Consider the following 12484-nt stretch of genomic DNA (forward strand, 5'->3'; position numbering starts at 1 on the left):
CTGAGTCCTTGAAATGTGAAATATTGGGCCTCTGAGCCTCTCGTGCTTTTTGGAGTACGGCTTAAGTGTCCACAGAGCTAAGGAGGCCTCACATTACATCTCTTAGCCGGTCTGTAGAGGAGGGTTTGGGACGTAGTGCTCTATGTATACGTTCTATTTTTATGTCTTTTGCACACTTCTCTCCAAGGAGAGTCTGAAAAATCTGCGAGGCTGTAGATTCAAGAGCTTCCCTGGCGACTGACTTGGGGATGCCATTGAAGCGGATGTTCTTGCGCCTGCTGCGGTTTTTTTGGTCCTCAAGCAGTAGCATGGCCTGATTCAGCTGATGCTGTTGTGCTGTTAGGTTGTCCTGCAGTGCAGAACTATGAGGAGTATTGCTATATGTCATAGAATGGCTTCCAAACCAATGTCAGTTAGGAATAGTATTCCTGTTCCCCTATTCTGGTGTGTCCCTTGTTATGCAAAAGATGTTTGTGTTAAATGTAGATATGTATCTGTATATATTGTGTGTGTATATAGAGATATATGTATATGTATCTGTATATATTGTGTGTATATATAGAGATATATGTATATGTATCTGTATATAGTGTGTGTGTATATAGAGATATATGTATATAGTGTGTGTATATAGAGATATATGTATATGTATTTGTATATATTGTGTGTATATAGAGATATATGTATATAGTGTGTGTGTATATAGAGATATATGTATATAGTGTGTGTGTATATAGAGATATATGTATATAGTGTGTGTATATAGAGATATATGTATATGTATCTGTGTATATTGTGTGTATATAGAAATATATGTATATGTATTTGTATATATTGTGTGTATATAGAGATATATGTATATGTATTTGTATATATTGTGTGTGTATATAGAGATATATGTATATGTATCTGTATATATTGTGTGTATATAGAGATATATGTATATGTATCTGTATATATTGTATGTATATAGAGATATATGTATATGTATCTGTATATATTGTGTGTATATAGAGATATATGTATCTGTATATATTGTGTGTGTATATAGAGGTATATGTATATATTGAGTGTATATAGAGATATATGTATATGTATCTGTATATATTGTGTGTATATAGAGATATATGTATATGTATATGTATATATTGTGTGTATAGAGATATATGTATATGTATTTTTATATATTGTGTGTATATAGAGATATATGTATATGTATCTGTATATATTGTGTGTATATAGAGATATATGTATATGTATATATTGTGTGTTTATAGAGATATATGTATATGTATCTGTATATATTGTGTGTATATAGAGATATATGTATATGTATATGTATATATTGTGTGTATAGAGATATATGTATATGTATTTTTATATATTGTGTGTATATAGAGATATATGTATATGTATCTGTATATATTGTGTGTATATAGAGATATATGTATATATATATTGTGTGTGTATATAGAGATATATGTATCTGTATATATTGTGTGTATAGAGATATATGTATATGTATTCTTATATATTGTGTGTATATAGAGATATATGTATATGTATCTGTATATATTGTGTGTATAGAGATATATGTATATGTATATATTGTGTGTGTATATAGAGATATATGTATATGTATCTGTATATATTGTGTGTATATAGAGATATATGTATATGTATTCTTATATATTGTGTATATATAGAGATATATGTATATGTATCTGTATATATTGTGTGTATATAGAGATATATGTATATGTATCTGTATATATTGTGTGTATAGAGATATATGTATATGTATCTGTATATATTGTGTGCATATAGAGATATATGTATATGTATCTGTATATATTGTGTGTATATAGAGATATATGTATCTTTATCTGTATATATTGTGTGTATATAGAGATATATGTATATGTATATAGTGTGTGTATATAGAGATATATGAATATAGTGTGTGTGTACATAGAGATATATGTATATAGTGTGTCTATATAGAGATATATGTATATAGTGTGTGTATATAGAGATATATGTATATATTGTGTGTATATAGAGATATATGTATATAGTGTGTGTATATAGAGATATATGTATATAGTGTGTGTATATAGAGATATATGTATATATTGTGTGTGTATATAGAGATATATGTGTAAATATTTTTGAATCTAGTATAACAATCCTATTGCCATGCTTAGTATAGCGGTACCATTTATCTGCAGTTTAGCGATGCTATTTATGTACATGATTTAGTGGTATTAATGTATGCAGTATAGAAGTGTTATTTGTGTGTGATGGAACGGTGTAATTATTGTGAACAGTAGGGCAGTACTACTTATTTATATAGTGTAGCAGTAATATTCATGTACAGCATACAGTATAATGGTATTATTTATATACTCAGTAGGCTGGACTATTTTCATCTGCACAATATAGCACCGCTATTTATTCATTACTGTTAAACCAACCTGTAACCTCAGTCCTGTCACTGCACACGGGGACACACTCTGAGGCTTTATTTTACTTGCTTTATTATATGATCAGCAGACATCAATAAGCAAAGAAGAAAGAATTATCTGTAGAAGCTCCAAAAAATCACAGGTTTACAAATTAACAAAAAGACCATTGAGACCAACCATCATCCTCCTTCACCTTCCATCACTACCCACCACCAACCCACACAATCAGCCATCATCCACCATCACCAACCAACCATCATCCTCCTTCACCTACCATCACTACCCACCACCAACCCACACAATCAGCCATCATCCACCATCACCAACCAACCATCATCCTCCTTCACCTACCATCACTACCCACCACCAACCCACACAATCAGCCATCATCCACCATCACCAACCAACCATCATCCTCCTTCACCTACCATCACTACCCACCACCAACCCACACAATCAGCCATCATCCACCATCACCAACCAACCATCATCCTCCTTCACCTTCCATCACTACCCACCACCAACCCACACAATAAACCATCATCCACCACCAGCTACTACAACCAACCATCATCCACCATCACCAACCAACCATCATCCACCACCGCCCACCATCACCAGCTACTACAACCCACCATCACTCAGCACCATTCACCACCAGCATCCAGCTTGATCAATCCCAACAATAATCATGCCCCACAACCAGCCATCACTCCCCATCACCACCCTCTGCTACCTAGCATCACTTACATTACTCAACATCACCTCTCCCAATATATTGCTATGCTTAAAGATATTATCCCCAAATACACACAGGTGATTACATGCTTGATTAATACATTTTTCAGTTATCACGACACAGAAATCTGGCATCAGTGAGAGCGACGTCATCAAACAAAAATCCTCTTTTTTTCTGCACTCTGGTTTGGATGCCCCGTATTCCTATCTCACAGTTAGTGCTCCACGGCCCATAACTTCCCTGTGACCGACCATCTCCCTCCATGACAGAGCCGTCGGAGCACGTGAACTTGATGTTGTTGGCAGCTGTTTTATCAATTTTGTTTGTAGACTCAACTCTCAGGCTGAAGCTTATAAGGAATCTTTTTGAATCGCACCAGTAAGTGTGTCCCCAGGAGCCAAATCTGTGGAGGAAAAAAGTGCAGGATGTAATTCCAGAATGTCTTGTTATACATAGTATGAATGAAGACAATGTCCATTTAGTTCAGCCTATATCCACCCTCTAGTTGATCCAGAGGAAGGGAAAAACCCCAAGAGGCAGAAGTCAGTTAAACCATTTGGGGGAAAATTCCTTCCCAACTCCATATGGCAATCAGAATAATCCCTGGATCAACCTTTGACTTCCTCCTGTGTTAGGTATGCTATATGTAGCGATGGGTTCGTTTTATTCCCCTGCATCTCATGTGACATTTCATTTTCGTTCGTGAATACACTTGAAAAGAAACCATTGAATAGGTTTGCCTTCCCTCCATCGTTTTCTATGATTTCTCCTGCATTATTTGTTAAAGGGCCAGTGCTCTCAGTGCAAATCCTGTGAATATAGTTGAAGAATAGTTTCGGGTTGTTTTTGCTCTCTTTGGCGATCAGTCTTTCTGCCTCCTTCTTAACAATCTTGATCTTTCCTTTGCATATTTTGTTTTTTCCCTGTATGATTTTAGTGCTTCTTCGCTGCCTTCTTAATTTTAGTAGTTTAAACGCTTTCTTTTTTTCGTTTATTGCCCCCTTACAGTCTTGTCGAGTCACATTGGTTTCCTTCTATTTGTGGTTCATTTTTTTTAAACGGTATGAACTGCTCACATGAGGTGATTAGGATGTTTTTAAACTTTTCCCTTTTGTTGGCTGAATTGTAATTTTTGAGGCCGTTGCCCCAATTCATGTTACCGATAGTAGTTCTAAGCTGATGAAATTTTGCTTTACTAAAGTTTTTTTTTTTTTGTCGCTCCCTGATAAGGTTTTCTTATTGAATGACAGTTGGAAATTAATTATATTGTGGTCACTATTTCTCAAGTGCCTCTCAACCTGCACCCCCATTATTCGGTCCGGTTTGTTACTTAGTACTCAATCCAGAGTGGCCTTCCCTCTAGTTGGCTCCTGCACCAGGCAGTTATCTTTAATTGTTCTCAAGAACTTCTCACCCTTGTGAGATTTACAGGTTTCGTTTTCCCAGTTTATATCCAGATAATTAAAGTCCTCTATAATTACTTAATTGCGGTTTGACACCTCTTCTATTTGCCTTGATTATAAGTTTTCAGTTTCTTCTGTTGCTTTTGGTGGTCTATAGAAAACCCCTATCAGGATTTTGTAATTTTTTTCTCCCTGTATTTCTACCCAAAGAGATTTCATGTGTTCATCTACTGCCCCTATATCTTTCCATAGCCTCGGCATTAAGTAGGATCTAACATACAGGCACACCCCTCCCCCTTACGATGGTTACCGCACACATGGCTGGCTGACTATCGGGAAGAAAAATTAAGTTTCACTCTAATTTCTAATTTGTCTCCCCTGGACAACCCTTTGTAGGTATCTAATCTCTTGGCAGGGATGTAGATATCAGAGGTGCACAAGTAGAAGGCACATAAGAAAGGTGGATCTCTGTAAATCATAGATGGCGGAGGGCCTCCAGAGCCGTATGTGCTCATTTCAAAAAATTTCTGCTTCAGCTAATAGAGGGGGCAATAGTGCATGCCCCACTTTGATTACTTCCATATACCCTAACAGGTCATATGGAAACAGTTGTCGTACGTGGAAGGCGGTATGTAGCTTTCCACATGGATGCACGCCGACCTGTTTCCATAGATCCTACTCATTGATCTTGGCCAAGAAGCAGACTTCCAGTTTTTGGATTAACTGGGATTCACTAGGGTAATGGTTTGAAGTTGTATTAAAGTAATTCTTAACCCCTTAGTGACCCGCCTATAGTGTTTTTACGTCCTGCCCAAGCTTTATTCCCTGAGGACATAAAAACAAGTGTCCTGCAGGGATTATAGCCACGTGGACTCTGGACGTGACAGCTACATGCTGTCGGTGCCTGCAGGTAGCTGACAGCATGGAGCTGTCATCCTGGGCTGCGGGCAGTTCCCCCTCCCCCCCCCCCCCCGGCAATGCCGATGACTTTAAAGTGCAAAAAAGTTTTTAAAAAGTTAAAGATTCAGCTGCCCTCATGGATCGGACCCATGGGGGCAGCTGAAATTACTCACCCACGTCCTCCGCATTGTCCCCCGCTGATCTGGTCCTCCCTTACCCACCGCCGCTCTTCTGCGCATGCGCGCCAGACGGATGACGTCACGAGCATGCACAGAATCCCGGGAGCCCCGGCAAATTTTAGATCTCCTGGCTCCTGGCTCCTGAAGGTAGCAGGGAACCAGAAGATGTCAACGGTAGATGTCCAATGGATAGCAGCGATCACAAAAAAGTGAAAAAAAGTGCAAGTTTCACCTCCCCTCATGGATTTGATCCATGAGGGGAGGTGAAAATACTCACCTCGGGTCCTCTACGATGTCCCGGTGTTTTGGGACCTGAAGTCCCCTTCTGCACATGCGCGCCCAACGTCAATCATCGGGCGCGTGCATAGAGGGGCTCTGGCCCCTGGAAATTCAAAATCCCTCTGCTCCTGGCTACCAGGAGCAGAGGGATGTCACCCAGGATGTGATCACTGTTATCTAATGGATAACAGTGATCATTTAAAATAAAAAAGGAGTGTAAAAAAGTAAAAAAAAAAAAGTTTAAAAAAAGTTAAAAAGAAGTTAAAAAAGCTTACTTTTCATATCCCCTCACGGATCATATCTGTGAGGGAGGATGAAAGTACGTACCTAGGGCCCCCGGATTTATACAGCTTCTACACACGCGCCAGTTGCCAAAATGGCTGACGCATGCGCAAAAGCTGTGGATTGCCAGGGTAATTTAAATTCTCCCTGCTCCTGGCTACAAAACGTAGCCAAGAGCCTGGAGATTTCACGGGGAGCCGCGGTGAGCGGTTTCTGGTCACGTGTTCGCCGTTATCCAATGGATAATGGTGATCACATAAAAGTTAAAAAAATAGAAGTTTCATCTCCCCTCACTGATGCGATCGCTGAGAGGAGATGAAACTTTTTACCGGAGGCCTCCGTATTTGAACCCTGACGCGATCCTCCTCCATGAGCCTTCACGGATTGTGCACATGTGACCGCCGGCAAAATGCGCAGGAGTTGGGGAGCCCAGGAAATTTAAAATCTCCTTGCTCCCAGTGACCAACGGTCACCGAGAGCCTGGAGCAGTGACGGGTGGCCTCGTTGAGCGGTCCCCGGTCACGTGATAAAAAGGTAGCGATCTACCTTTGGCTGGTCTCACGTGACCGGATAGGAATTATGGATTCCACATGCATCTGATCCGCGGTAATACGCAGATCAATCGCATTGGATTACACAATTCCGCTCACAATAGCAGGTCGGAATTGCGTAATCCACTCGCAGAAAAGAGAACGCAGCAGGTTCTATTTTACTGCGGATATCCACAACATAGAGCCCATTGTGCTCCATGGTCGTGGATATACCCGCTGCCCATACGCAACTACCCTGTATACGGGCTGCGGGTACCCGCGTCATCGCTAAGCGATGGTGCGGAAAATACAAACAACAAAAAAATATATACTGCGCATGACCGCCTGTGTGAGTAGGCAGTTATGTGAAGTACATTACACGGCCGTACGCAGGGTCACAGCCGGGCTCACAGATGGGATCCACTGCGGCCTCTGCAAGCAGATTCCACATCCAGCAGTGTGATCCCGGCGCTACCTGTAATACGTAATTTACAAGAAGCCCCGGGAACGCTCGTCTTCTTGCAGTTCCAGGAGCAGCTTGTTGAGCGCCTTCTGTGTGAGACCGCCGCACCTCAGCAACATTACGAAGCCTCACAGAGTGCCACTTTTTACACCCCATCCAAGCCGCTGGGGTCAAGAAATGACCCCCAAGAAGCATGAGAGGAGGGGGGGGATACCGAGTATTATTGTCCCATGTGCCCATCCCAACCAGCCTCCATAATTACCCCTGTCTTCAGAAAAACCACACAGTTCACATTATTACTTTTATCTAAGATTTAGGGAATGCTGAAAAGGGCGCAGAGGGGGGTGGGGGGTGGGGTATTTTTAAGGTGTCAATTTTTTTCTGCACAAGTGAACAATGGGGCCTGGAATTTATTCAGTTGTGCCCTGAAATCCAACGGGTGTTCCTTCCATTATAGGCCTAGCCATGGGTCTTGTAAGTAGATTAGGGCCACAATGGGTATGTTTTTGAACACGGGACAAACGGGGGGATCCATTTTGGGGTGAAAGTCTTCATTCCTATGTACACTGTACAAAAAACACCAGTTTTTAAATTAACAAAATTGACAAAAAAAATGAAAATCGTAATTTTTTCCTTCTGCTTTGCTTAGATTTATTCAAATACTGTGGGGTCAAAATACGCAGTACACCCCTAGATGAATTCGTTAAGGGGTCTAGTTTTCAAAATGGGGTCATTATTGTTTTGGCCGCTCAATGGCTCTACAAGTGAGCAATGGGGCCTGGAATTTATTCAGTTGTACCCTGAAATCCAAGGGGTGTTCCTACCATTATAGGCCTAGCCATGTGTCCTGTAAGTAGATTAGGGCCACAATGGGTATGTTTCTGAACACGAAACTAACAGGGGGATCCATTTTGGGATGAAGTCTTCCTTCATTTGTGTGCTGTACAAAAAAAAAACTATTTTAAATTGACACAATTGCCCAAAAAATGCTGCAATTCTGCTTTGCTTAGATTCATTCAAATACTGTGGGGTCAAAATATGCAGTACACCCCTAGATGAACGCGTTAAGGGGTCTAGTTTTCAAAATGGGGTCATTTGTGGGGGTTCTCAATGGTTCTGGCTGCTCAACAGCTCTACAAGTGGGCAATGGGGCATAAAAGGCCTTCAAGCAAAATTTATGTTCTCAAAGCCACCAACTGCTCCTTTTTATTTTGGGCCCCGTTTTGCATACAGACATAAGATTAGGGCCACAATAGGTATGTCTCTGAACACGGGACAAACAGGGGGATCCATTTTGGAGTGCAAGTCTTCCTTCATATGTGTACTGTACAAAAAAGCTGTTTTTAAAATGGCATAATTGCCAAAAAAAAAATCGAAAATCACAATTTTTTTCCTTTTGCTTTGCTTGAATTTATTCAAAAACTGTGGGATCAAAATACGCAGTACACCCCTAGATAAATTCATTAAGGGGTCTAGTTTTCAAAGTCGGGTAATTTGTGGGGGTTCTCTATGGGGCCTAAAACTTCTTAAGCAAAGTTTCTGCTCAGAAAGCCCCCGGCTGCTCCTTTCATTTTGGGCCCCGTTGTGCTTCCAGATATAAGATTAGGGCCAAAACAGGTATGTCTCTGAACACAGGACAACAGGGGTATCCATTTTGGGGTGAAAATCCTCATTTTCATGTGCACTATAGAAAAAAAATATGTCTTTAAGGGTGGACACTCACTGGCGATATTTTCTTTCTTGCGCTGCGAGAGCACTAGAAAACTCTTGCCTCGTAGCGCAACAAAGACGCCGGAATAGAACCGGCGTATCGCTAGTGCTTTCAATGGGGCCAGCGGCAGCAGCGCTAGCCCCATTGAAACCATAGGGAAAATGCCATGGACTTCTGCCACAGCTGTGACAGCTGTGGCAGAAGTCCGCGGCATTCTATCCTATTGCTTAGGATGAATGAATAGCTAAGGGCTATGTGCAATTGGCTGAGCTCTCAGCCAATAGCTAAGCACTAAGCACTAGCTGCTATTGGCTGAGCCCTCTGCCAATCAGCACAGACCTTTCAGGAGGTGGGGATTTTTAAATCCCCACCTGCTGAAAGAGCTTAACAGCTGTGCAGGGGAGCCAGCCGGAGGACACATCTGAGCGCCCGAGAGGTGAGTAAATTTTTTTTTTAACATTTATAGCTATTTATTTCAAGCCCTTCCCCGATAATCATACTGCGGGGCTTGGCAGAAACCATTGCTTTCAATGGGATCAGCAGCAGTGCCGATCCCCGCTGGGATAAAGGAAACTCCTGCCACAATTGTCACAGCTGTCACAGCTGTGGCAGAAGTCCCCGGCATTCTCCATCTCTTTTCAATGGGGCTAGCGCTGCTGCCGCTGGCTCCATTGAAAAGACTGGTGATATCCCGGCGTGATGCCGTTTTTTTTCTCGCACTGCGCTGCAAGACTTTAACTTTACTCTCGTAGCGCAGTGGGAAAAAAAAAACGCGAGTGGGTGTTCACCCTTAAATGACATATTTGCAAAAATATGACATTTTATTCTTGCTCTAAATTGAATTAATTCCTGAAAAAAATACTCCTGACCCCTTAGTGAATATATTACGGGGTATAGTTTTTAAAATAGGGTCATTGGTAGGGGTATTTATATATCTATATATCAGGCTATTTTCACCACCTAAGTGAAGTACAACATGTGGCTAAAAATCACTGTCAGAATCACTTGGAGATGCAGAACCTTTCCGGTGTTTCTCCATGTTAAAGTGACACATGTCAGATTTCCAAAATTTGGCCTGGTCATTAAGGTGCAAACAGGCTTGGTCACTAAGGGATTAAAGGGGTTGTCGAGGGCTAGAAAAATATAGCTGCCTTCTTCCAAACACAGCACCACCCTTGTCTGTAGGTTGTGTCTGGTATTGCAGCCCAACTGCCATTCACTTCAAGGGTGACGTTGGGTTTGGAAGAAAGCAGCCGTGTTCATGGCTGAATGCTAAATGCCTTGGTACTCACTCTCCAACACTGGACGTAATGGTCTTCACCGCCTCCCGAGATGAATTTTTTGTGCAAAAAAGGGCAATTCCATTCAGAGCCGTGTCATCGATGAAGGGTCCTTTCCATTGCTGCACCTAAGATAAGACCATCATATATTGTATAATATGAATATAACACACATGATACATCAACTCCACCCAGCATTAATAACTGCATTATTACATTTGTCCTTTCCCCTCTATATATGTACTCTGGTCCTCTTATACGTCCATCCTAGTCCCTGAATACTGCATATATTTGTCCTAGTCCCAGCCTTCGGCTTGATGTACAGCAGTGGGAGCCACATAAAATAAGGTGGCGCGACGGATTTGGCTCATGGGCCTTGTGTTTGACATGTGTGCACTAGGCTAAATTCCCATGGGCAAGCGTGATATCAGGTCGATAAACTTAACCCAATAACGCACTTTCCAACTTGTGTTTTTCACACCGGTGCAAGGTTTTTTTTTAATTCAAAACGCTTCACATCACTTCTGTGAATTAGCGATCCTCATGCATATTGTACAGTATGCAAATGCCATGCAATCGAAAACAATGGGCGAGACGTTCTGCAGGAACGTCCAATGAAGGAACATGCTGCGATCACCCATGTGAATAAGCCCATAGAGGAAGAATTAAGGAAAACTAGAATTAGGATCAGTTTATGTCTAATTGTTATCTGTCCTCAATCACCATCTGCTCCGTTATCAGACTCCCATCACCCTCATCTGTCTGCTCCATTATCTGGTAACCATCATCCATTTACCCATGTTCTGATTTCTATCACTATCCTCTTCCTGTCATCGATCGCTGATTTCCTCTGCTTGTATATTTGTTACCTTCTAGCATAGATACAAGATTCAGATTATGGCTCATTTGACTGTCTGGCCGTTACATAATTTGGCCCTACTGTCAGTCGTGAATCTGAGTACCGGTGGGGTATCTGCTACAGGTGAAGCCCAGTTCTGCCATCTTCTGTCCTGGCGCTGTTACAATGTCTATACATCTGCCCTCATCTTTTTCTATACATTCGTCCTTGTCCCAGTCTGTACATCAGTCCTAATTCCTATCTATAGTCCTTCTCTCTGTCTATACATCTATTCTTGCTCTGTATATATATATTTATCCTAGTTCCTATCTACTCATCATATCTGAATGAGTGTAAATCAATCTTCCATACATTACTCACTTTAAGCTTGAAGCCTCGCACCACTGTTCCTTCATCACAAACCTCCATGGGGCCCCAGGTACCCCTTCTATCTCCATTCGGAACTGATATAATACTTGGAGAGCTCCTTTGGGCCACCACCAAGTTCTGCAGAGTCACCAAGATGAGAAGGACGGCCAACATCTTGTCTTGTGTATGAAGGTCTCACCACGTAGGGATGGAAGCTGCCAGTAGATTGTCGATGGGGTTTACCGAAGCCTTTATATATAATAGGAACTTGGCCGATCACCAAACTATCAATCTGACTTCCTTGTTCCAACAATCAGGCATGAATTATTATTCATGAGATGTCTTGTACTTTTCTTGTACTTTCCTTCTCCTTTTATCACTCTGTGATCATTGTTTTTATGAAACTTTTTAGTCAAAATCAGTTTGTAGATGACCAGACATACGATCACTCATACATGTAAAATATTAATAAATGGAAAGAAAAAAAGAATGACATGATTTGGAAACCTCATTTAACCAGATTTTACACCTAGGAAGTAAGTAAACCAATTTCTGGAATTTTGGGAGGGGAATGTTGTCCCATCCTGGTCTGATGTAGGATTCTTGCTGCTCCGCAGTCCTCGGTCGTCTTTGCTGGATTTTTCATTTCATAATATGCCAAATGGTTTCTCTTGATGAAAGGTCTGGCCTGCAGGCGTCCGGTTCAGCACCCGGACTTTGTGAAGCCATGTTGTTGTGATGGAAGCCGTATGTGGCTTAGCATTGTCTTACTGGAATATATAATGCCTTCCCTGAAACAGATGTTGTCTGGATGGAGCATATGTTGTTCTACAACCTCCATATACTATTCACAATTGAATTAATAGGGCTTTCCGAGATGTGTAAGCTGCCCATGGCATAAGCACTGATGCCACCCCATACCATCAGAGAGGCGGGCTTTCGAACTATGTGCTGATAATAAGCTGGATGGTCCCTCTCCTCTTGAGTCCGCAGGACACGGCATTCATGGTTTCCAAAACTATTTCACATTTTGTATTATCTGA

At 41.3% G+C, this 12484-nt stretch overlaps 1 protein-coding gene across 1 annotated transcript; it reads right to left on the reverse strand.

The window, feature by feature from the left end:
* Positions 1-2517: 2517 nt before the first annotated feature.
* On the reverse strand, positions 2518-11723 carry LOC136610899 (vitelline membrane outer layer protein 1 homolog). Its single transcript, XM_066590097.1, has 3 exons — positions 11454-11723; positions 10247-10362; positions 2518-3610 (listed from the first exon to the last, which is right to left on the reverse strand). Exons 1-3 carry the CDS (start codon positions 11613-11615, stop codon positions 3313-3315), a joined length of 576 nt encoding a protein of 191 aa, XP_066446194.1. The 5' UTR covers positions 11616-11723; the 3' UTR covers positions 2518-3312.
* Between the last annotated feature and the right edge of the window lie 761 nt (positions 11724-12484).

The sequence above is a fragment of the Eleutherodactylus coqui genome, chromosome 2 (assembly GCF_035609145.1).
Source record: "Eleutherodactylus coqui strain aEleCoq1 chromosome 2, aEleCoq1.hap1, whole genome shotgun sequence".
NCBI lineage: Eukaryota > Metazoa > Chordata > Amphibia > Anura > Eleutherodactylidae > Eleutherodactylus > Eleutherodactylus coqui.

Excerpts from the sequence above, each read along its gene's own strand:
- LOC136610899 (XM_066590097.1), bottom strand. The coding sequence starts at position 11,615 with ATGTTGGCCGTCCTTCTCATCTTGGTGACTCTGCAGAACTTGGTGGTG. Across the intron at positions 10,363-11,453 it reads TGCGAGGCTTCAAGCTTAAA|GTGCAGCAATGGAAAGGACC; the intron begins GTGAGTAATGTA and ends GTCTTATCTTAG. Across the intron at positions 3,611-10,246 it reads ATTACGTCCAGTGTTGGAGA|ATTTGGCTCCTGGGGACACA; the intron begins GTGAGTACCAAG and ends TTTCCTCCACAG.